Source organism: Anolis carolinensis, chromosome 2, assembly GCF_035594765.1.
Source record: "Anolis carolinensis isolate JA03-04 chromosome 2, rAnoCar3.1.pri, whole genome shotgun sequence".
Classification (NCBI taxonomy): domain Eukaryota; kingdom Metazoa; phylum Chordata; class Lepidosauria; order Squamata; family Dactyloidae; genus Anolis; species Anolis carolinensis.
This window is the reverse complement of record NC_085842.1, coordinates 98,836,914-98,862,009: the sequence shown is the minus strand read 5'-3', so window position 1 is coordinate 98,862,009 and position 25,096 is coordinate 98,836,914. Positions and strand designations below refer to the sequence as shown.

General features: G+C 42.7%; 1 protein-coding gene and 1 long non-coding RNA gene across 2 annotated transcripts in view; one reads left to right on the top strand and one right to left on the bottom strand.

Annotated features, from left to right (window-relative positions):
• LOC134296146 (uncharacterized) overlaps positions 1-25,096 on the bottom strand; it is a 63,377-nt gene that overhangs the window by 19,298 nt on the left and 18,983 nt on the right. The gene's annotated exons all lie outside the window — the stretch shown is intronic.
• Positions 1-25,096, top strand: part of cdx1 (caudal type homeobox 1) — a 55,870-nt gene that overhangs the window by 26,955 nt on the left and 3,819 nt on the right. The window contains exon 2 of the mRNA XM_062970284.1: positions 18,145-18,290. Within this exon, the coding sequence (XP_062826354.1) occupies positions 18,145-18,290 (146 nt within the window). The remainder of the gene's footprint in view (positions 1-18,144; positions 18,291-25,096) is intronic.

The window sequence follows — 25,096 nt, the reverse complement described above, 5'->3', positions numbered from 1 at the left end:
TATTTAAGAATTGAATAGCCTATGTCAAAAGACAGTTTGATACGGGAATTAAGGCATTACAAACGGATAGAGGTTGGGAATTTACCTCTCATAATCTGGAGAATTTCCATAGAAAGTAAGGTATAAAACATTGATTAACGTGCGCTTATCAAAGTGCAGAGAATGGTAAGATAGAGTGTTATGTTAAGCAAATTCAAATTGTCAAAGTTTTGTTGCTCGTAGACCCTGGCCTATCTCCAAATATGTGGGGAGAGGCAATTTTAACTGCTGGATATTTAATTAACAGGCTTTGGTCAGAAGCAGAATACTCCTTATTATTTACTTTATAAAAAGAAACCACCCTTAGGACATTTAAGAACATTTGGTTTGGAAGTGTGGGTTCATGTGCCCAAGGCCATAAGAAGGATAGGGCAGGATAAAACCCGGAAGTTAATTATGGTAGGGTATGCACAGGGGGTGAAAGCCTGGAGGTTCCTAGATAAAGATGGCAGGATAATAATCTCCAGATCTGCTAACTTTGACAAAAAGTCACAACTGGGAAAGGATACATGCTAACAGTGAAGTTTTCTTGCCTATTGCTAATTAGGGAGCTCATGAGAATAGCATAGAGCAAGAACAGAAGACTCCTGTGATTAAAAGATGTAGGGAATCTGATGAACCTGATGTACAATTATCTGAGGGTGAAGTGAAGGAAAATCCAATAGTATAAGAGGATGGTGAGTTACCCAACACTAGCCAGGATATATGGACCTTAGGAGGATTAAAAGGATTATAAGGAAACCTGAAAGATATAGAGTCTGTTTGGTAAGTTATGAACCACAAACTTATAAGGAATTAGAAAACATATATCAAAGGAAAAGGGAATTGTGGTTAGGAGCCATCAAGGATGAGCTAGAGAGTATGAAAAGCTCTCTATGGGTTGATGCAGGCGGGACTTGCTGGGCATGAATGTTTAAGTAAGGCAGTGTATGGGAGAATTACTGGTCAATTGTTATATGGGTATTGTACCAGGATAGATATTTCATTTGTTGTTAATTCACTGAGCTGGTATGCAGGCAACCAGCCATGGCTGCCTGGAATGCAGTAGAAAGGTTTAAAGTAAAGTAAAGTAAACATTGGATTGTTGTTTTGGTTTTTAAACCTAGGTGAAACAATGTTAAATTATTTATGTATTTATAAATGTATTGTATATACAGTAGAGTCTCACTTATCCAAGCCTTGCTTATCCAAGCTTCTGGATTATCCAAGCCATTTTTGTAGTCAATGTTTTCTATATATCGTGATATTTTGGTGCTAAATTCGTAAATACAGTAATTACAGCATCACATTACTGCGTAAAATCATAACCTAATTTGATGTTTAATGGGCTTTTCCTTATTCCCTCCATATTATCCAAGATATTCGCTTATCCAAGCTTCTGCCAGCCCGTTTAGCTTGGATAAGTAAGACTCTACTGTATAAGAATGTGTTGCTTTCCAGTGAACTCAAGGAGGGGTGTGTGGGATTATAAAAGAGACTCCATTTTAGAGGCGAGTTAACTGGAAAAAAGTTGTTGGTGATAGCTGATTCGCTGAGCCAGCCAGGATTCTGATTGGCTGCTGCATCTAGCCTGGCACTGAGACCAACACTTTCCAACTGTCACTTTTTTATTCTGGAGAGAGAGAATGTAGCTGACAGGAATTTGGTCAGGAATAAAATGGCTGTCATGCTCTCCTAAGTTTGATAACTTAAAAAGGAAATTTATTTATTTATTTCCAGCATTTATACCCCACCCTTCTCACCCAGGGAGACTCAGGGCAGCTTACAACAGTTGGCAACATTTAATGCCAAGAACATAATAATAAAACAAAAACAGCACATATCATCAATTAAAACTATAAAAATACATCACTAAAATACATTATAACATTTAAAACATATGTAAATTAGATTCATTTGTCTAAAAACCTCATGCTTCAGCCTTAAATCGGACCATGTCGACATTATCGTATTACTCGTTAAAAGCTTGTGCACACAGCCATGTTTTCACGGCCTTTCTGAAACCCAGAAGGGTTGGGGCTTGTCGGATATTTGTGGGGAGGGTGTTCCACAGCCGGGGAGCCACCACCGAGAAGGCCCTGTCCCTCGTTCCCACCAGCCGCGCCTGCGAGGCAGGTGGGACTGAGAGCAGGGCCTCTCCAGATGCTCTTAGGGATCTAGCTGGCTCATATGAGGAGATACGTTCGGATAAGTAAATTGGGCCAGAACCATTTAGGGCTTTATAGGTCAAGACCAGCACTTTGAATTGGGCTCGGTAGCATATCGGCAGCCAGTTATTATTCTGCCGCCTGTTGTACTAGTTGTAGCTTCTAGGCCGTCTTCAAAGGCAACCCCATGTAGAGAGCATTGCAGTAATCCAAACGGGCATATTTAAAAGGACTGTTATATACTATTGCCCTGTGTGTGTTTTGAACTTTTAACCTGAATAAAGATACTGTTACATTCAAGCCTAAGTGGCAATCCTATTACACAGCAGAGTTTATCTTGATTTAAAGACTGTGATAAAGCTTCTATTTATCTATTTATTTCTACAAACAACCACAAAAGTCTTTCCAATATTTTTCCCTTCCAATATTTTTGCCAGGTCAGCATATATTATTTTATTGGTTCTATTTCTTGTTCTTGATGTATTAATTTTTTTAAAAAATAGTCATTGTCCTATTATCTATAATAAATTTATCCCAATCTGTTTATACCAATTGTATTCCTTCTTGTTTACTATCCATTCTGAAATGTTCTGTTAGACCCATGTATAAAAACCACTGTACTTTGATGTCTTCTTATTTTCCTAATTCTTCTTTAGTTTTTAATCTTAGGGATTGTTTATCTTTTATTAATATGTCTTTATACCTCAACTGTCCTTTGATATACTGCAACTTGGTTCTTGTTAATGCTTCATGTGTTTTTTTTCTTCTTTCTCTCATGTCAGGAGCAACTTGAGTCGCTTCTGGAGTGAGAGAATTGGCCGTCTGCAAGGACGTTGCCCAGGGGACGCCCGGATGTTTTGATGTTTTTACCATCCTTGTGAGAGGCTTTTCTCATGTCCCCGCATGGAGCTGGAGCTGATAGAGGGAGCTCATCCGTTCTCTCCCCGGGTGGGATTCGAACCTGGCAGCCTTCAGGTCAGCAACCCAACCTTCAAGTCACGAGGCTTTAGTCCACTACAGCATCGGGGGCTCCTGCTTCATGTGGTGATAACCACTGTGTTTTTAAAATCTAAAATCTTGTTTTGACCTTTTCCCAAATTATATATAATGCTTTTATAATGCTTTTCTAATACAGCGGTGATGGAAAACATTATTTGATTTGGCTTTATCATATCCTAAGTGCACATGCCAACCATAGTTATTATTAACCTTCCAACTGCAGTAATCATTCACTTTGTAAATTTATCCAGTCTTTAACCCATTTCAATCCAGCTGCCCAATAATATAGTTTAAATCAGCCACTGCCAAACCACCTTTCTCTTTATATCCCTGCAGAATTTTCTATTTTAGCCTAGGTTTTCAACCTTGCCACACAAACTTAAGTATTTTTTCCATATTTCAGAAATTTTGGACTTTACAATAGTTGGTATGTTTTGAAACAAAAAATAAGTTTTGGTTGCTGCTATTCCAGGTTTATTCCACTTCTCTAATTCCCCCCTTATGTCTTTCCAAACTTACTCAGAATTGTTCTTGAATAATTTCAAATTGCTTTTACCTAGACTTATAATTTTATGTGTCTTTTTACGGACTATTGAATACTTATATAAAGGAGGAGTTGACTTGCTCATTTAATTATGTAGACAGTTATTTATTTAGGTCACTAGTAGATCAATCTTTTTTATCAAGAATATTTTTTAAAGAAAGCTGCTGTTAAGGGACAGCAAAGGGCCATACAGCAAAATCATTTATATATATGTGGTGCCCATACCCCCTTCTTTCCTTCTTAACACAGATATATTTAATATGTATGTGAGAAAATGTCACATATCGGGGCTCTGTGTGTGGCATTCTCCATTTTCTTTCTTTCAATTATCCTTCCCAACCTTTCAACCTCTTGTGAAAGATTTTTAAGACATGCACGATGCTGATAAAGTGATCTCCCTCTTAGATGTTATTTCCCTTTGCTTCTGTTTCATGAATCACGTGCGCTATAGGTATGTCTGATATGCAGTGGTCTGAACTGCATGAGTAATGCAGCTAACAATGTTATGGCTGTATCTTTTGTGGGTTCTTATCTTCAATATGTTCCTGCCTTCATCCTGTGTTCAGTTAGGGATGCTTAAGCTTGTTGATTCCAATTGGGTTTGGTCTGCCTAAATCTACATGGGATTGGACTGTTAATTGTCATCTTGGTTGGCTGTGTAATAAATCTAACAGATAATGAGTTATCCATTAAGAGGCATTAATGGCAAATTAAGCACGTTGTTTAGCAAAACAAACATTAATTTCTTTATAACCGGGGGGGGGGGGGGCTAAGGTTATGAAATATTCACAATTTAAATAATGATTTTAGAAATGTATTAGTGAGCTATATGGGAAGATAATGTTTTCCAAACCATATCTATATAGGTTGTATCTGAGAGGGCAGGTGAGTGTGCAATACTTTCCTGGATTGGTGTTAAAGTTTTGACCCCTTTCTTTTCTTCTGCTTCCTGCAGTATGTCATTTTTTTCTGTTGGCCATGCAGAAATACCACAGATGTTGCTTTCTCTCTTAATTTTATGAAATGTTGTAAACAATTGTATGAAAATCTGGAAAGAACATAAAGAATATGCACTAGGAATAAGAGAATGTATCTTTGTATGTGTATGTGTGTTCATGCCTTAAAGTTGCCTATCAAAATATGTTGAGCCAATTAATTTAAGGGTTTTCTTAGGCAGGGAATACTCAGTGATGGTTTTGACAGTTCTTTCCTCTGAAATGCAGACTAAAGCACCTCGTATTTATGGCCGATTTCCCATCCAAGTAGTAACCAAGCCTGACCATGCTTAGCTTCCAAGATCAGGCAGGATCTGGTATCTTTAGGGTATTTTGGTTCAACTCAGTTCAAGATCCAAGTTAGCTGCTGAACCATTTCAATATAAAATTGGAAACCTTTCAGTTGTTCATTGCTGACAATCAGTCCACTTCCCTGGACTTGTTACCTCATTCTAACACATACAAGCCCTTTCTTTTTTTCCAAGGAGGGAAAGATCCTACCGATGGGAACTGCAAATGGTTTCAATAAATGGGCTCATCTTGATCGCCAGTCACATTTCACAAAAGGAGCCAGGATTCAGCAGCAGCAATTCTATAATGCAGAAGTATAATTGATATGTTTATATTGATCATCTGCCTTTCTTCAAATGAGGCTGGTTGATATATGTAGGAAAGCCCCACTTATCTGATAGGGTAGGAATGCTGCATTATCAAAAAATGGAATTGGTTGAAAAGTGGAAAACCAGGTATTTTTAACTTGCAAATGTATTTTGGCTGCCAAAAATATGTAAACAACACATCACAGTGTGCGTCTATAGTGAGTGTGCAAGCAGTCCCAAGCAAGCCCCATTGGCAAAAACTCATGAAAGAGCAGACACCTTGTCAAATTAATGGAACTTGTCTGTAATTTGCAAGCATTTGAAAGGGTGAGTTGTCAGAAAACAAGGCATCTGGAGGCAGGGGAAGACTTTGTTTACAGCTCTTATGTGCAACATTTCCCCCTTATAACGCCCATATGAGACTGAGGGATTAATGGACTGCCCCAAAGATACCTAGAATCAAATCCCATTTCAGCATTCAAACTGGGATGTGATCTATGAGGAACAAGGGATGGATGAGATATTGTCTAAGTACCTCAAATCTCATATATATATATATATATATATATATATATATATATATATATATGCTCATAGCAGTGATGGAATAAAGTAAAAATACCTATGGGTTGTGTGTTGGATGGATCCATGCAGGACTAAAAAAGAACTTGCCTAGAAACGGCATGAGTAATTGCAGTGGTGTTAGTCTGGCTTACAATTTCAGCTTGATTTATACATTTTCTTTATTGCTCCTTGGATATACTGAGAAGCAAATGGATTTAAGATTAGTTTATGTAAAGGTCTATCAACAAAAGAAGTGGATCTGTTTAAATAATATATTTTCTCAGGAAGTTAATTATATTGTCTATGTTCTTTGAAATAGCATTGTCTTTTTTGTGCACAATATTCTGCGTCAGATGTAGTTCACAAAACTTATATCGAATCTCTAAGCTGCTGCATTGTTCATTTTACTGCAGCAGGCTAACATAGCTAGCTACACATTGGGAACATTCATGTCTTCTTAGGATTAGGCTCTGTTGAATTCAGTGGAGCTGAACATAATGTTCATATGTATAGTGTGTGTGTATAGAGATAGAGCATTTATTGAAATATGTGTATACATTTTCCAAATGAATTTATCTAGTCAAATCAAAGAACTGTAGCTTTTGTATCTTGAGATAAATCCCCAATCCAACACACCCATGTCTTGGTGATGTGATATTTTATGCCACATGCATGATACATATAGCAGACATATAGGTACACATAAATCTCACAACCTGTGGTTTTGCATATACAGTAGAGTTCTGGTTAACCGAGTTCTGGTTAACCGAGACTCTGTATTATTCAAGGCGCTACCAGGGGCACCCCTCCCTCTCCCTCTCCCTCTCTTTCTCTTGAGTTCAAGAGAAGGAGAGGGAGAGGGAGGAGGAAGCACTGTGCGAGTGTTGCTAGGCAGCAGCGATAGCGGGGTGCTTCCCTAAACCGGATTGCCGGGAGGGATAATAGCGCCTCTCTATTATCCGAGCACTTCGGTTATTCGAGATTGGGCCCGCCCCTTTATCTTGGATAACCGGAACTCTATGGTACACATACACACAATCATTGATGAGAAACAAAAGTATGAATCTAGGCTTGTGGGCTTGGCTGTTAACTAGAAAGTAACCTTAGCCTTTTCACATGCCACCTGTTACTGCTGAGGTTTTTTTTTATTACCAATAGGTTAATCATAAATCGTTCAGTGTGGCAACCTGCCTCATCTCTCTTATAGGCACACAGTCTTCCAGTTCGTTTGGTACCGGGGCACAAGCTAGCATGAAAAGCTGACTCACTGAGATTCTTGTGTTTAATGATACCCCTCTCCTGTTTATTCTTTGTTTTTTATAGATACTGTCCAAAAACATAATAGAAAAAATAGAATTCTGCTTTATAATACAAAAGCTATCAACTTGTAGAACTTGGAAGATGGAGACAAGAAAAACTTCCAGACAATCTCTATGCATAGTATACTGTCAACAGAGTCCCGAAAGTTGGATGATGTGGGGCGTCGAGTGACGGGTTCTTCACACCCACCTCTGGGACCTCATAGATTTCCCACGATACATGGCAAATCCTTACGCCTTTGTGATGAGGTCCCTAGTCCAACACCCAAACCATAGCATTTTGTTTGCTTCTGGCATTTGGTACCAAGCTCGTTTGGTTTATTGATACTGTGCTTTCTCAGTCCTGTCCACTTTGTGATCTGTGGGGAGAAAACTGGAAATTTGAAGTTGTAATACTAAGCTCAGATAATTTGGTGGAGCACTGGGTTTTAGTGCAGAAAGCTCACAGCTAAATGGGATTCTTCATTAAATTCCTATACATTTGGTGTGCAAAGTACTTCTTTTAAGGTTGTTCTGGTCCTTTGCAGAGGGGTAAGTGCTGCTGTTCTATTACACCACATAATTATAGCACTTCAGTTCTATTTTAATTCCCATGTCCCCATCCTATGGAGTCTTGAAATTGCATTTTAGGAAGGATTCTTTGACAAACTCTGATTCCATGGGATGCTGCCATTGCAGTGAAGATGGAATCACAGTGCTATAACTGTGTAATGTGAAGGACCATTGCAACTTATGTGAGAGGTAATCAGGAGGTTTTAGTGCCCCTGCTATCCTGATAAAACTGAATTCCACCCAAATCACCTGGAAAGCAAAACGGGGTCTTTCCATTTCGTTTTGTTGTGGTCAGACACTCTGTGAAAATTCAGTTTTTCATAGAATCACTTTGGAAGTCATTTAGCAGGAATCCATACCTCAATTTTTTCAAGTTGATATGAGGTGGATTTGGAATTGGCACTAGATCCATTGGATCCAAAGCAATTTATAAGAGGAGCTTACTTCAGACCCAGTACCTGTAATGCAGACTGGAACTCCCAGCGCGTATGCACATGAAGGTGTGTGTATATTTGTATGTAAACACGTACACACATCCCTTCTGTCCCAGCTGGTGAGAGCTGATGGGGCATCAGATGGAGTGGTCATTCTCTTTCATTGTCCCTACCAATTCTAACCCTTTCTGCAGGAGGGGGGCTTAACTTGAGTCTAGGACTCTGAGTTCAATTTCATACATGTATAATGCATACTATATTTACATGAGCAGGTCTTTTAAATTTCAGAATTATAGTTATAGATTGCAAATTAAAATGTTTGTACTCCTGGGAAAATCCAAAACTGTCAGCTCTGAAAAATCATGGAAACCCTTTTTAGCTTAGTGATTTTGGGAGATGCTCAAAGACACACAAGCTCCATTGCAATTCCTCTGGCAGCCTTTCAGGTGAATCAAATAAGGTTGTGAGTTGTTCTTCTATTATCACATACGCTCCACAAAATACTTTACATAAAACAGCATATTAAGAACTTCGATAGTCAAATTCCCTAAATTTTCCGAGCATAAGATAAATATATGGTTTTACTTCTTGCCTTGGAATTTAGAACAGCAAGTCTCTTTTTGCCCTCAAGTCTTTGCTAGGTTAATTAATTGGGAGTTATGTTTTATCACAAAAATAATGCAGTCAGCATATTTAAAATAGGTATTATCCTAAAAAAATGTTGTTGTCAGAGTCAGACTATTGATCCCATATATATAGTTCGTTGACATCCACTGTGACTGGTAATGCCTCTTTAAGGTCTCATACAGGGACTGTCCCCATCCATCTGATCTTTTTGACTTGAAATGCTGGGGATTACAACTGGGATCTTCTGTGCTCAATACACATAGAATAAGGGTCAGTAAACTGAACTTCAGACTTGAGATGAAAGAGCTTTTGTAAGGAGTAATAGATCTTGGAAAAAAACTTTTTTTGGACTACATGAAGGCTAGCTGAAGGATTTTTGAAGTTGTAATCCAAATATGTAAGTTTCCTGATGCTGAGTAGATACTTTATCTTTTTCAAGGTGATATCATTTAACCTGTTCTAGATGGGGCTAAACCCCTTCAAAAGGATCAGATTCACAATCTGGAGATGTGTCGTTTCATGAAAGAGCTACGTTATCTTGGGGTATGGAGCACCTTCCACCAGGTTTGTGGATTAACTGGTCGCTGGATAAAGGGATAGTAATTCATGACCAGAAAACTGTGGTTGCTAAGATACTCAAAGATCAGTGCTGGGAAGATACCTCACTGGTGTTCAAGCGAATTTTGTGGCTTTTGGTTTCTTTTTGTTTTCAGGTCGCTTCTCGACTTATAGCAGTCCCATTAATTTTGTAGGGCTCTATATACTCACAGGTGGTTATACCTGTTCCATCCTCCGAAATATAGCATACAGCATCTGGTCAATGCTCTCCTATTTAAGTACTAACCATTGCTGACCCTGTTTATCTTCTGGTGCAGAATAAACATGCAGAATATTCACAGGATGTCTTAAGCCTATACCTGTTGATAATTACAACTAGCTAGCATTCCCTCTTCCAATGTGCGATGGGAAGTTGCTGCTAACTGTGAGAGAAATAAGGTAGAACACTGTGAAAGCCATCCACTGCATGGCTATTAGCCACCTCCCCGTAGACTCCAATCAAGGAAAAGCTTTATGAGAACCACCACTCCTCTTGACGTTCCCCCAGCAACAGCACGGGCGTCCCTCTGGGCAGCTAAGCTGGGAAATCCCAGTTGGATGGCTCCCCATGAAGGTCTGCCTCCAGGGACAAACCAAGAATGGGCAAATTGGAAGTCCCTGAACAGACTCAGAAGTGGAGTGGGCAGATCAAAAAACAACCTGGCAAGTTGGCACTACCTAAAAGAATCCTCCACCTTGTGCAACTGTGGAGCAGAGAAGACAACTCCACATCTATATGCTTGCCCACAATGTCTTGCCTCATGTACAGAGGAAGAATTGTTTGAGGCTAAAGACAATGCAACCGCTCTTGCCCATTTTTGTTCAAAATATATTTAGCCACTTGTGGTCCTTCTATTTTTATCAGTTTAATACTAATTTATACAATGCTTTTGATACGAAATAAATAAATCTTCTGGTGCCTTTAGGGTATTTAGGCCTTCTGAGTCTTCCCTTTTGAGTCTATGTGATTTGGGGATATAGGTGTTCGAAAGAATTCTTTTTCTCGGATTAGTCTGCATATCTGCCCTAGGTGTTTCCACTGGTATTGATGATGAAGAAGGCACAGGCTATAAAGAAGCTGAGGAAAAAAGAAGAATGGGGGAAGGAATGTAGGGGCTGCATAGATAGTAAGAAGGCAGTCTTATCCACATTGGGGTGCTGTATTGTTTCTGGGTTGTATGACCATGTTCTAGCAGCATTTTCTCCTGACATTTTACCTGCATCTGTGGCCCCAGAAACTACAGAGCACCACAGTGATTCTGGCTGTGAAAGCCTTCGATAATACTTATCCACATTAGCTACTGTTATCCTTTCAGATACAGGCAGCATTTTTCTTATTTTCCTAGGTTTTTTATGCTTTTATTTTACTGATTTATTTGTTGCTTTTGCCAGTATTTTATTTAACTACAGTATTCAGTAATTTAATAATTGAATTATATTTTGAGAAAGTATCGTGCTTTAAAAAAACTGTCCTGGAAAAATGATTGAAGAAGGCAGATACTAAAGAAACATGTCAGCAAAGTGATTTTGAACAACTTTTTCTCTTTATGTGCATAAATGTATGTGTGTGTGTTCTTCCTAATGTTTAGCTGGAATTTCCTCCTTATAGGTTTGATTCATTGCACCATGTAGAATAGTAGAATACAGTAGAATACAAGCCAGCTCCCTCTTCAATGTGACATTCCCTCAACATAGCTGTTGTCACTTTGAATCTTCTTTTCTCCAGGGCAAACCTACTCAGCTTCCTAAGCCACTAAGCCACTAGTTAAAGGTTTCAAAACTGGCTACTGTTTTGATTGACCTCCTTGGAACATGCTCCAACTTGTCAATATCCTCCTTGAACTGGACAAAAGCAGAATAAAGGGCTACTATTATTTCCCTCGATCTTGAGACATGATATAGAGACAAAGTCTGGATTTCAGCTCTTTCACTTCTTCTTCCTCATTTAAAATCCCCTTTATATTCATCTTAGCTGTTAGAATTACAAAGAAGAAAAGCACTTGGCCAATTTATGAACGGGCAAATTGCAACATTCACACTTGCCTCAGGCATACAAGAGTTATTTCTCCCACCCTGGACCTTCTACAAGATATATAAAATCCACTTGCCTAGTTTCCAACAGACCGCACAACCTCTGAGGATTCCTGCCATAGATGTGGGCAAAATGTCAGGAGAGAATGCTTTTGGAACATGGCCATACAGCCTGGAAAACTAACAGCAACACAGTGATTCTGACCATGAAAGCCTTCGACAACACAATTTTTGAGCTGCTTGCAATCATCTTATAGTTGTGGAGACCAGCATAACCAGTTCTAGTCTCACCACTGGGCCATTCAAAAAACAGGCTTGAATTCCATCCAAATAACAGACTTCACATAAAGAGGCACTTTATGCAAAACCTCTTTCTGTGATTTCAGCCATCACAGGAGGGGTGTGCACCCATAGAGAGTGCCTGTTTGGAGCATTCTTTCTCTGCACAGTCCTGGTATCTTTGGGCGAGGCTTGAGGATTTGCTTCTGTAAACTATCCTTTAGGTGTAGTAGAGATAGCTTTCCTACTAGGGAGCATAACAGTATGGTAAGAATGCCGTGAAGGTCAACTTTTATTTATTTATTTATTTTTCAAACTTATATGCCGCCACTCCCCTAGGGCTCGGAGCGGCTTACAAGAACCGGCTAAAATCAACAATTTAAAAAACATTTTAAAAACATCTTTAAAAAAAATAAAAAAATCTTAAAAACATCCTAAAAGCACCTTTTAAAACATCAGCAACAGAACTCAAAAGCCTGCCGAAACAGGTGTGTCTTACATGCCCTGCAGAAGGCCAACAAGTCCCGCAAGGCACGAACTTCAGGTGGCAAGGTGTTCCATAGAAATGGCACCACTACTGAAAAGGCTCTGCGTCTAGTTGCAGTTAGACGCAAGGTCTTGAAACTGGGGACTTCCAGTAGGTCTTGGTCCTCAGAACGGAGGGATCTCTGGGGTTTGTAGGGGGTGAGGCGGTTCCTCAGGTACATCGGCCCTGGACCATGTAAGGCCTTGAAGGTAAGCACCATCACTTTGAAAGTGATCCGGTTCTCAATTGGTAACCAGTGCAGCTGCCGTAAGATTGGTGTTATGTGGCATCTTATCGGGACTCCCGCAAGGAGCCGGGCAGCTGCATTTTGCACTAATTTGAGCTTCCGGATCACCGACACAGGAAGGCCAATGTAAAGGGCATTACAGTAATCCAGTCTCGAGATGACTGTAGCCTGGATCACTGTAGCCAGGTTGTCCCTGGATAGATAGGGGGCTAGCCGTCTAGCCTGCCGAAGATGAAAAAAGGCAGTTTTGGTAACGGTGGAGACCTGGGCCTCCATTGTCAATGAAGGGTCCAAGAGGACTCCCAGACTCTTTACTAGTGAAGACGGGCGTAGCACTTCACCATCCAGGGTTGGCAACTGGATATCCCCACTGCCCGGTCGGCCCAGCCATAGGATCTCCGTCTTTGCTGGATTCACCCTCAACCTACTGGAACGCAACCATCCAATAATGGCCTCGAGGCACTGGTGAAAACTGTCGGGTACAGACTCCGGTTGGCCTTCCATCTTTAACACAAGCTGAGTGTCGTCAGCATATTGATAACACTCGAGCCCGAAATCTCGGACCAGCTGAGCAAGTGGTTGCATATAGATGTTAAACAACAGAGGGGAGAGAATGGCCCTCTGAGGAACCCCACAATGTAGAGGGGACCTCTCAGAGACCAGGCCTCCCCTCTCCACTCGCTGTCCACGGTTGTGAAGAAAGGAGGCCAGCCAATTTAAAGCTGTCCCCCTAACTCCAGCAACGGCAAGGCGGTGGGTCAGAAGATTGTGATCAACTGTGTCAAATGCTGCTGTGAGATCCAATAACACAAGCAACACCGACCCGCCCCGGTCAAGCTGGCATCGGAGATGATCTGTGATGGAAACCAATACAGTCTCTGTCCCATGCCCCGCACGGAAGCCAGACTGGAAAGGATCCAGTCCGGCTGTATCGTCTAGGAACTGCTGCAGCTGCACCGCTACTGCCCTCTCAATCACCTTGCCCAGAAATGAAAGATTCGAAACTGGGCGGTAGCTGGAGGGAACCAAACGATCTAAATCTGGTTTTTTCAGCAGAGGAGAGACTACTGCCTCTTTTAATCCCTCTGCAAAGACTCCTTGCTCAAGGGAGCTGTTTATTATCTTCAGCAGCGGATCACGTAATCCCTCCAAGCAGGATTTTACCAACCAAGAGGGACACGGGTCGAGGGAGCAAGTGGTCGGTCTAGCTGCAGCTATGAGCCTATCGAGAGCCTCTGCGTCCAGTGGGATGAACTGGTCGAGGGTGGGCCCAGCAAGTGGCCACGGAGTCTCAAGTTCTCTCATTGTATCAGTTGTGGCGGGGAGGTCCCGGCGTAGTAGTGAGATCTTGTCAGCAAAATAGCTTTGAAAAGCCTCAGCTGAAGGGGCCTGATCATCACTTTTTGGGTTGGTAGGAACCGTCGTTAGAGATCTAATTATTTTGAACAATTTTGCCGGGCATGAGCTGGCGGACTCTATCAAAGAGGCATAGTATACTCTCTTTGCTTCGATGGTAGCATGCTCATAGGACTCCATAAATGCCCTGTAAGCATTAACTTGAATATGTAACTTGAATAATAGAGCAGAAATAAAATTGCAGGGAACGAGTTCTATGAAGAGACCAATAATTCTTCCATTGTGTTTGTTTAACATATCACCTGTTCTTCTTTCAAGAGATTAGAGACATTTGTATATGGTCCCAATGGTGGTCTCTGATTCAAAGGACTTAAAAGGCCTGACCTGCAAAGCTTTAGTCTTCCAGCTGTCCAAGGCTCCTTCAGATTTTGTACCTGTTCTTCCCAACCAGATAAAAAACAGTCTATTTATAAAGCAGCATTTTAAACTTACAAAACGGCACAATGCCACATTATGATTCTTATGGTAATAACTTTATAACATACTTCCTTGGTTTCAAATCAGAAATTCACTAGGCTTTCCACTTCTGTTATTACACATATAGGACTCATGAAAATGGGGGAAATGTGAACAAAACCCCAACTTTTTTAACCTGAGGGAGCACCTGAGGCCCAATCCACACTGCCATAGAATTTAGTTTCTGAATCCAGATTATCTGCTTTGAACTGAATTATATGGCAGTGTAGATTCATATAATGCAAACCATAATATGAAACCAGAAACTGGTTATGTAGCAGTGTAGGTCCAACCTAAGAATCTTTAGGGATTTCATCACATGGAGGTCCTTGATGTAGGTGACAGTGGGAGAATCCATAGGGCAGCAGAGCAAATGGTGGGGCAGTGAGGTGAATCTGTTGCCCAGCACCACACATCGCCCACTTGTCCATCACACTCTGGAAAGTTTATTTTATATATTTATTGTATTATTTTATTTACAATATTTTTATCCTGCCTTTCTCCACAGTGAACCCAAGGTGGCTTACTCATCAAAACATACAATACAAAAATTAAAAACATTTAAAATCATATGTTCTATATAAGCAATTAACCCCTCCTCCGTATAAAACCTCTTCAACATAGTACAGGAATTTTACCTTAAAACATTAACCCAGCTCTAGTTCACCTTTCTGGCATGTTTCCATGCTGTCCTCATGATTTCCTATCTGAACACGGGTAGTCTCTCTTGTTCAGAATTCCTCCTCATAGCACACTTTGCCAATGCAGCAATCACTGAGCTCGCTGGAAGTAGCTATGCATCATGTAATGGGATCCGGCGGGTTCTGTCTTGTCTGCGTGGGCATAGTGTTTTATGATGGGGAATTTCCCCCATGTTATGAGATCCTTAGTCCTACAGCATGACTCTATGATCACTCTATGGAGATTAATCATCGGATTGCACTAGTGACCTAGAGATTTCTATAGAAAAAAAATAAATCCATGAATAATCAAATTCAAAAACGTTGAACATAGAAATGTGTAGGCCTGACTGTATTTCTTATTATTTATATGCAGAATGGAATATGGTTAGCTTTCACTATTTATGATGCTTTAATAGCTCCAGGAGCAAAATACTTGCTATTTTCTGGTATTCCACCATCCGTGAGAGATGAGTAGCTATGTGGCCAAACCAAATTTGAACTGACAACTTTTCAGACTCAAAATAAATGAGCTGAATATGTTGGGTTCCAATCTTCTACAAAGTTCAAGGAAAACCCACTACAAAGGTACTGGGCTTTAGAGTTCAAAACAGATAATCTGGATTTTATATGATAGCATAGAAAGGGCCTCGGACATGGAAACCCACTGGGTGATCTTAAATAAGTCACACTCTCGCAGACTTAAAGGAAAACTCCGTTTGAACAAAGATTTCCAAGAAAACTTAGGGTTTATTTTTTATTTTGTAGCAAAAGCATTGTATAAATTAGTATAAAACTGATAAAAATAGAAGGAGCACAAGTGGTCACCTCAGATCGCTATAAATCAGAAAGGAATTGAAAACACATAGGAGCAATACATAAACACTTATTTGCTTTATGTGGTTTCAGAGTCTTTTGAATGAAAAAGTGCAACTATAATATTGGAAATTACTTCAATACTATAAGGGTGGCTGCAAAATGTTTCATACTGCTTCATTTGTACTTTGTTCCTTACCCAGTTGTTAACAAAGATTTGTCTTGTTCATAGTTCATAATTAGTATGCTAGAACCCAGTTTGTGTAAGATTGCACATAGAGCTTCATTCAATTAATTTTGGTGTAATTTAAAATCAATTTGTCTTAAATGATAACAAATCCTACCACAATGGTAGATTAAGGAGTTGAGTTTTCAGAGAGACACCTTAGTCTGTTTTTAGGGCCCAATCGCACCACACTGTTATAGCACTAATATTATTCCATTTTAATGACCATGGAAACATCATATAAAAATTGCATTAAGGCATATATTGTACATCTGTAAGACATTATACTAAACAGAATTCAGGACAGAAATAGGAAACGAAAAGTGCATTGGGAGATAATTCAGTGCAGATGGCATCATGTTCAGCTTGTCTTTTTTCCCTTCCCTCCCTCCTGCCCTTTCTAATTTAGAAACATAATGTCTCAGAATCAAGAATCAATAACCTATCTCAGAGAAAATGGGGTAATATGCCTGCATGAATTCAGGTCTTTTTTAAAATAAATTTCCAGGGGTGTTCTTAACACGATACTCATAATTTAATACCATAGCTAAAGTCAAGACATTTTAGATCTTATTGATTGAAAGGGAAGTGCTTGCGTTTTCCCATTAAAGTTATGTGCACATGTATAGAGGTGGTGGGGATTCAATGGGTGGCAAACTAGTTGCATGTGCCATTGTTCTAGTTGCATGGGAGTGAATTTCAGAAGTGTTCTGCAGTGTCTTTAAAATAAGGTTGCCTAAGTGAAAACCAAAGAGGGCTTCCGCACGTTTATCATCATCATAGGTTATCACTCGTGGCTGAGTATGATTGTCTTCCAAGGGTAGAGTCTTGGCAGTGGGTCCAGAAGTGACTGTTCAGACTTATTGTGAACCTACATGATCTTTCAAAGTGAGAACATACATTTTAATAGTGATATAGAAGAGAGAATGCCAGCAGGTGTTGGTTGTTACCTGGTTATATAGTACCCTTAGGGTCACCATAAATCAGAAATGACTTGAAGGCACACAAAAACAGGCTAAGTGCACCATATTCCTATAGAAGATTGCACAATCCCATGCAGACTTTTAAAAGCAAATATTCCCTCTTATTGTGTCCTTACAATAATTCAATGCTGTCTTTTTCTTGAGGCTAACAAGAACAACTGCTACTCCCCCCCCCCCCCCCGCCACTTTATTTCTATCCCACCTTTCTTCCCACAGGGACTCAAATACACCTATTTTTTAAAAATAATACAGATACAAACATAAAAACAATTAAGCATTTGTGGGTGCAAAATACAGTTAAAAACATTTCTAACATGTTTGTAGAAAAAAGTATGGCCCTTCAAATAACCACACCCCCATCACCACAGAGAGAGACTTTCAAGAGTATCACAAAAGAGGCAAAGTGTCATTCAGGAACATATCTGTTAACAATATGGATAACCTCAAATCTGTATATGAGAAATAAGAACATGGAGCAGTAGAAAAACACAGGTAGGCAGAGAAGTTTGCTATCTCAAGCATGTCCTTTCAGTATGACAAAGGAAACTGTGTATTTCACAAATTATGATGGAATCATCAATGAAGGTCCTTTGTCAAAGGTAAATGCTTCTAATGTCAATAGTAATTACTAGGTCAATCATCTAAACTGCGTAATGAGGTTTAAATCTGCACAGGATGAACCAAGTGAGCTGTGGAGTAATTAAATGTTGTTGATTTTAAGATGGAAACCTGGATGTTTAACAGAAATAGAACACAGAGATGAAAAAATGTCAGTGCTATCAGGGTTGTACCAATAAATAAATGAATATGCTGTCTTCCTGAATGCAAATTTTAAAATATATACATGTGAGAATGAGCTTGCAATAACTTTGGAAATAATTAATATAATTTTTAAAAATCAATAATACGGTATTATATAGTAGCATATACCAATAGTAGCCACCCCCAATATCCTTCCTTTTCCCATCATTCTATTCCTCTGTGTTCCTATGACAATCCATCATGCAGTATGTTCCTGATATTTCACATTCAGGTACTTAATTCGGTACCTTACTTTTTACTGTTTAGGCAAGACCAGAACAAAAGACAAGTATCGTGTTGTGTACACAGATCATCAACGTTTGGAACTAGAGAAGGAATTTCACTACAGCCGCTACATCACTATCCGGCGGAAAGCAGAGCTGGCAGCAACTCTGGGACTCACTGAGCGGCAGGTTGGTGCTGCAAGGCCTGGTGGCATGGCAGGGCTGTACAAATGACTACATAGGCATTTCAGGCAGGGATGCCAGTGTAAAATATTAGGGACAAAGATCATAACCAATCATACATGTTTCTTATGAATAGGACCTACTGAACATAGCTGACTTACTTCTGTGTAAATATGCATAGGATCCAGTTCTTAAAAGTATAGCAAGCTATTATGGGAATAATAATAATAATAATAATAATAATAATAATAATAATAATAATATACATTTTATTTCTTACCCACTCTTTCTCATGTCTTGAAGAAGGGCATAACATAAAATTACAATAGAAAAAAACATAAACCATTTAATTTGCATAGGATAAAAACACATACAAATCCAATTAAAACATGCATTAAAGCCATTTATATCTATCAAATGTCTGTTTTATATTGATAGTTTAAAATTTATGGGTAGATCTGTCAGAAGATAGGTTTTGATTATTTAATTTTTTATGGCATGGTTAGCTGTTGAATCTTCTCTGGTGGGTGCTCCCACAGTTTAGGGGTGGCCAATGAATAGGTCCCAGGGTGATAATTGCTAGTCATGTTCTGGCTGGTTGAAATAAATGTCCCACAGGCAGGGCCGGCCCAAGGCGGAGGCCACTGAAGCGTCTGCTTTGGGCGCACGGTCCCCGGGGGTGCCGTGGAGGCCAACCAGGCCAGGGCGCGCGGGGTGGGAGGCGGGGCCCCGTCGCTCGCCCTCGCCCGGCTGGCCTTGCCCAGCCAGCCAGGCTGCAGTGGGATTCCCTCCAGGCCGTGGGTGCTGCGACCTGGAGGGACTTTCCCGCTGCTTCCTGGCCGGCTGGCCTGGGCCAGGGCGTGCGGGGTGGGAGGCGGGGCCCCATCTGGGCGGAGCCCCATCTCCAGCCCCACGCGCCCTGGCCCTGCCTCTCATGCTGTGCGAGAGGCGGGGTCAGGGCGAGCAGCGTGGGAGGCGGGGCCAGGGTTGGCCCCACCTCCCGCACCGCTCGCCCTCGTCTGGCTGGCCTTTCCCAGCCGGCCAGGCTGCAGCGGGAGTGCCTCCAGGCCTGTCACGACCCAGGCGGCAGAGGCACCAATAACCATACACAGAGGCCAGAATCTATCTAATATCTTTATTGAAGGAATATATAAAGTTAATAAAAACAAGTATAGAAAATAGTCCAGAATTAGACCCTTCAGGAAAGGTCAGAATTAGTCCAAAAAAGCAATGTCCAATAAGAAATATTAAGGTCCAAAGTTGTAATCCAATAACCGAAACACTCACTTTGCCAGGCAAAGTGAGGGGAGATGACAAGGTCCTTTAGTCCATAAAACTTGAGCGTGGCTAGGAAATAACTTGATACTTGAAACAAGGCTTGAACGTGGAACAAGGTAACTAAGAACAAGAACAAGGTCCGTGGAATAACTTGGTAAAATCCGTGAAACAAGGCAAGGATTAGTCCTGGGAAACAAGGCAAAGTCCGTAGGTAAACAAAGGCTGGGAAGCAAGGCGAAGGCTGGATAGCAAGGCAAGGCTTGAGCTGAAGCGAGGCTTGAATCGGAGCGCGCTGTCCAGACACGACTCGCTCCGTGGGCTGACGAATTGACTCCGCGAAGTTGCTACGCGGGCAAAACACCTATATAGAGTCCAACTTTCTCACCAAAGCGGTTCTCTGGGAATCAGAAACGAAAGCTAAACTCTGAGACCAGATGTTAAACTCCTCAAAGATTCTCACGAGAACCAGTGTTAATTGGCAACATTCTTAGCTGCTATCCTCGCACTCCTGCGCGAAGCTGAATCCAAACTTCTCTGTTGTTTACAAAACTCCCGGCGCAAGAACACGGGAGAAGAAGGCTCTGGGGTTGTTTGACATACTTCTGGGGCACAACTTTCTTGCAGGTGCAAGGTTCCCAGATCTGCCTGGGAAAGATCAGGCTGAGAGGAATCCAGTTCAGACTGGGAAGGTAAAAAACCCAAGTTTTCATCTTCATCAGGAATTGCAATGTCCTGAGCAGGACTACAAGGCCCATGGTTCATCACACTATCCCCCTCCTCAGGGCCCCTCCCAAACTGGGGTCCTCTCCCCGAGGCGCGAGGTCGCGGTTTGGTGGGATAGGTCAGATGGAAGCGACGGGTTAGATCAGGAGCATGGACTGTGGAGGCGTCTTCCCAAGAGCGTTCCTCAGGGCCAAAACCCACCCAGTCAATGAGATATTGTAGGCGGCGGCGATGAAAGCGAGAATCCAAAATGTCCTCAACCTCGAACTCCTCCTCCCCATTCATCAAAACAGGAGGGGGGGCCGGTTGGTCTGTATCAGGACGTACACCATCCGCCGGAAGGAGCAGGGAACGGTGAAACACTGGGTGAATGCGCATTGAACGCGGAAGTTGGAGTTTGAAAGTCACGGGGTTTAATTGCGCCACCACTGGATAGGGGCCAATAAAGCGGGCATCTAACTTCCGGCAAGGGCGGTGGGAGGGCAGAAAGCGAGTGGACAGAAAAACCCGATCTCCTACCTTGATTTCAGGGCCCGGCTGGCGGTGTTTGTCAGCGTGGCGTTTATAGTCCTCTTTGGCTTGGTCCAGTTGCTGGAGCAAAAGTTGTTGCACCGCTGTGAGTTCCTGCAGCCAATCCTCTGCTGCGGGAACTTCTGAAGTTTCAATGACAGGGGGAAAGAAACGTGGATGGAAACCGTAGTTTGCAAAGAACGGCGTTTCTTTTGTAGAAGCTTGAACTCCATTATTGTAGGCAAACTCAGACAGTGGTAACAGAGAAGCCCAATTGTCCTGTTGGTAGTTTACATAACAGCGAAGATACTGCTCCAAAGTGGCATTGGTGCGCTCCGTTTGCCCATCTGTTTGGGGATGATGAGCTGAAGATAAGCGAGAGTCTATGCCCAGTAGTTTTTGTAGTGCCTTCCAAAAACGAGAGGTGAATTGAGATCCACGGTCTGTGACTAAACTCTTGGGCAAACCATGTAGTCTGAAAACATGCTGAAGAAATAGATCCGCAGTTTCTTTGGCCGTGGGGAGGCCTTCGCAGGGAATGAAATGGGCTAACTTGGTGAATAGGTCCACCACCACTAAGATCGTGGTGAATCCACAGGAAGGTGGTAGGTCAGTGATGAAATCCGCGGAAATTATTTCCCATGGGCGAGATGGGGTAGGAAGGGGGTGTAAAAGCCCTGAGGGCTTCTCCCTTCGTATCTTGGAGCGCTGGCATACTGGGCAGGTGTTGACATATTTTTCCACATCCTTGCGGATCTTGGGCCACCAAAAATCTCTTAGGATCAAATGCATGGTTTTAAATAGTCCGAAGTGTCCTGCTGGTTTGCAGTCATGACACAGACGAAGCGCTTTTTCCCTGCCCGGTCCGGGTGGGATATAAACATGATTTCTATAGCAGAGCAGCCCATCTTTAAGCGAAAAGGGAAAATGCAGACCTTGGCGAAGTTGGTCCTGCGCCCAGGCATCTGCTTGCTGACTAGCCCTGATTTCTTGAGCACAGATGGGTCCTGGAGTAGGGGAAGTTGAACCAATGGGACTGGATTTGGTGTTCCCCACTGTGAGCGTGGCAAAGTTCTCAGGTTGTAGCAGTTGGGATTCAAAGGTCTCCTTGCGTCCTGCAGCGTATTCCGGTTTACGTGACAGGGCGTCTGCTTGCTTGGTTTGAGCTGGGGTCACATAATGGATCTGGAAGTTGAAACGTTCAAAGAATAAAGCCCAACGTTGCTGCCTCTGATTTAGTTTGCGGGCAGTTCTTAGATGTTCTAGATTACGATGATCAGTGTGGACTTCAATGGGGAATTTGGCCCCTTCTAGCCAATGTCTCCAAGTTTCAAAGGCTGCCTTTATGGCCAGTAGTTCTTTTTCCCAAATGGTGTAATTCCTCTCTGGTGTGGTTAGTTGACGAGAATAAAAGGCACAGGGGTGGAGGTGATCTCCCACCGGTTGTAAGAGTACAGCCCCAATTGCCACATCAGAGGCGTCCGCTTGCACCACAAAAGGGGTTCCAGGATTTGGGTGCTGTAGAATTGGCTGGGAGGTGAATAGTTTCTTCAGTTGCTGGAACCCTTTCTCTGCTTGATCAGTCCAGCGGAAAGGCTGCTTTCCACGGATGCAGCTAGTGATGGGGTCGGACCAGCGGGCAAAATCTGGAATGAACTTGCGGTAGTAGTTCGCGAACCCCAAGAAACGCTGCACCTCTTTCTTGTTAGTTGGCGCCCGCCATTCCAATACTGCTGAAACTTTGGCTGGATCCATGGAAAGCCCTAGAGGCGAGATGCGGTAGCCAAGGAAATCTACCTCTTGTAGATCAAAAGCGCATTTTTCTAGCTTGGCATAAAGTCCATGATCCCGCAATCGTTGCAACACCATTTTGACGTGGTTCTCATGTTCTGATTGTGATCTGGAAAACACCAAAAAATCGTCCAGGTAGATTATCAAGAATCTGTCTAGATAGTCCTGAAAAATATCGTTGACAAAATGCTGAAACGTTGCGGGAGCTCCGCATAAACCGAAATTCATAACTCGGGACTCGAATAATCCGAATTTAGTCTGGAAGGCGGTCTTCCACTCGTCCCCTTCCCTGATGCGAACTAGATTATAAGCCCCCCGAAGATCCAGCTTGGTGTAGACCTTGGCTCCTCGAAGTCGGTCCAGTAGATCCGAGATTAAGGGCAGGGGATAGCTGTTCCGCTTGGTGATATTGTTCAATGCTCTGTAGTCCACTACCAAGCGTAATTCCCCTGACTTCTTCTTCACAAACATCACTGGGGAGGCGGCTGGGGATTGAGAGGGTCTGATGAACCCCTTGCGAAGGTTTGTCTCTAAGAATTCCCTGAGAGCTTCTTGCTCTGGTTCAGTCAGGGAGTAGAGATGCCCTCGCGGAATCGGGGCCCCCTCCACCAAGTCAATGGCACAGTCATAAGGTCTATGTGGGGGTAATTTTTCGGCTTCTTTCTCATTGAATACATCCCAATACTCGGAGTACTTCTTTGGCAAGGTGATGATGGGCTCGGAGTCTGTGGCATGGCATACCTTGGCTACGAGGCAATGATTTTGGCAGTACGGTGAAGCAAACTGCAGTTCTCTGTTGGACCAGGAGATGTTAGGGTCGTGGAGTGTCAGCCATGGAATTCCCAAAATCACAGGGAAATGGGGAACCTCGGTAACAAAGAAGGAAATCTCTTCCATATGTTCCCTTATCCACATCCTGGTGGGTTCCGACCACTGGCTTACGGGGCCCGTCTTGAGGGGACGGCCGTCTATGGCTTGCACCACACGGGCATTCTTGAAATCATGATATTGTAATCCCAGAGAGTCGGCATACTCTCTATCGATGAAATTGTTGGTAGCTCCAGAGTCTATCATGGCGTGGATCATGACGGGTCCCCTTTTTGCTGACCATAATGTGACCACGAGAAGGAACAGGACCCCGGTTGGCGGCTCTTGGATGGATTTTTTGACCGGGTTGGCGAGCCTCTCTACACCCGGTCGTTGGCTTCCCCCGCCGGCTGTGTGCCAGTCGGCTCAGACGCCTTCGACTCCGTGGAGGACGCCGCCGCAAGACGGGCGGCAGGCTTCCCTTTGGCTGGGCACTCTCTGGCGAAGTGGCCCCCGTTCCCGCAGTACCAGCAGAGGTTCAAGCGTTGACGACGGGCCTTCTCGGCGGCATCTAGTCTGGGACGCACATTGCCCAACTGCATCGGCACCTCCTCGCCTCCTCTGGGGTATGGGGTTGGCGGCGGGGGTCTCCACACCGGACGTGGCTGAACACTGGCGGGAGCGGGGGGTTTTGCCCCGGCTCTACCGCCCTGGCCTCGAACCCATTGTTTCCTGTTGGCAATCATGACTTCAGCCCGTAGACATTGATCAATGAGTGCCTCGAGGGTCTGGGGAGGATCCACCTTGGAGATTTCTTCCAGCATTTCAATGTTGAGACCCTCCCGAAATTGTCCTCTGAGGGCTACATCGTTCCAGCCGGTGTTGTGGGCCAGCACGCGGAACTCGGCTATGTACTGAGACATGGGTCTGTCTCCTTGAAGGAGGCGCCGGAGTTTGTGACCGGCTGCCTCCAAATTGTCCTCAATTCCCCAGGTCTCCTTAAGGTGATCCAAGAAACGTTGTGCTGAACTTAGGTGGGGGGAGGCTTGATCAAACAGGGCCGTCGCCCAGCTAGCCGCTGGTCCGTCTAGAAGACTGTAGACCCACGCCACCTTGATGTCTTCTTGGGGAAACTCGGCATCACGGGCCTCTAGATAAGCTTGACATTGGCGGCGGAAAACATGAACCTTAGCAGCTTCTCCCGAAAACTTGGTAGGCAACGCCATGGCCGGGAGGCGAACTCCGCGCTCCCTCAACCCTTTTATTTCTCCATCCTGTGCGTTGAGTCTGTCACGGATGCGGTCCACTTCGTCCTTGCTGATGGTGTAGCTGAGCGGCTGTCCAGCCGGCGCGGCTCCGGTAGACATCCTGGCCTCGGTTAGTTGGTGCTTATGGGTGGCGGAGTCAAACTGTCACGACCCAGGCGGCAGAGGCACCAATAACCATACACAGAGGCCAGAATCTATCTAATATCTTTATTGAAGGAATATATAAAGTTAATAAAAACAAGTATAGAAAATAGTCCAGAATTAGACCCTTCAGGAAAGGTCAGAATTAGTCCAAAAAAGCAATGTCCAATAAGAAATATTAAGGTCCAAAGTTGTAATCCAATAACCGAAACACTCACTTTGCCAGGCAAAGTGAGGGGAGATGACAAGGTCCTTTAGTCCATAAAACTTGAGCGTGGCTAGGAAATAACTTGA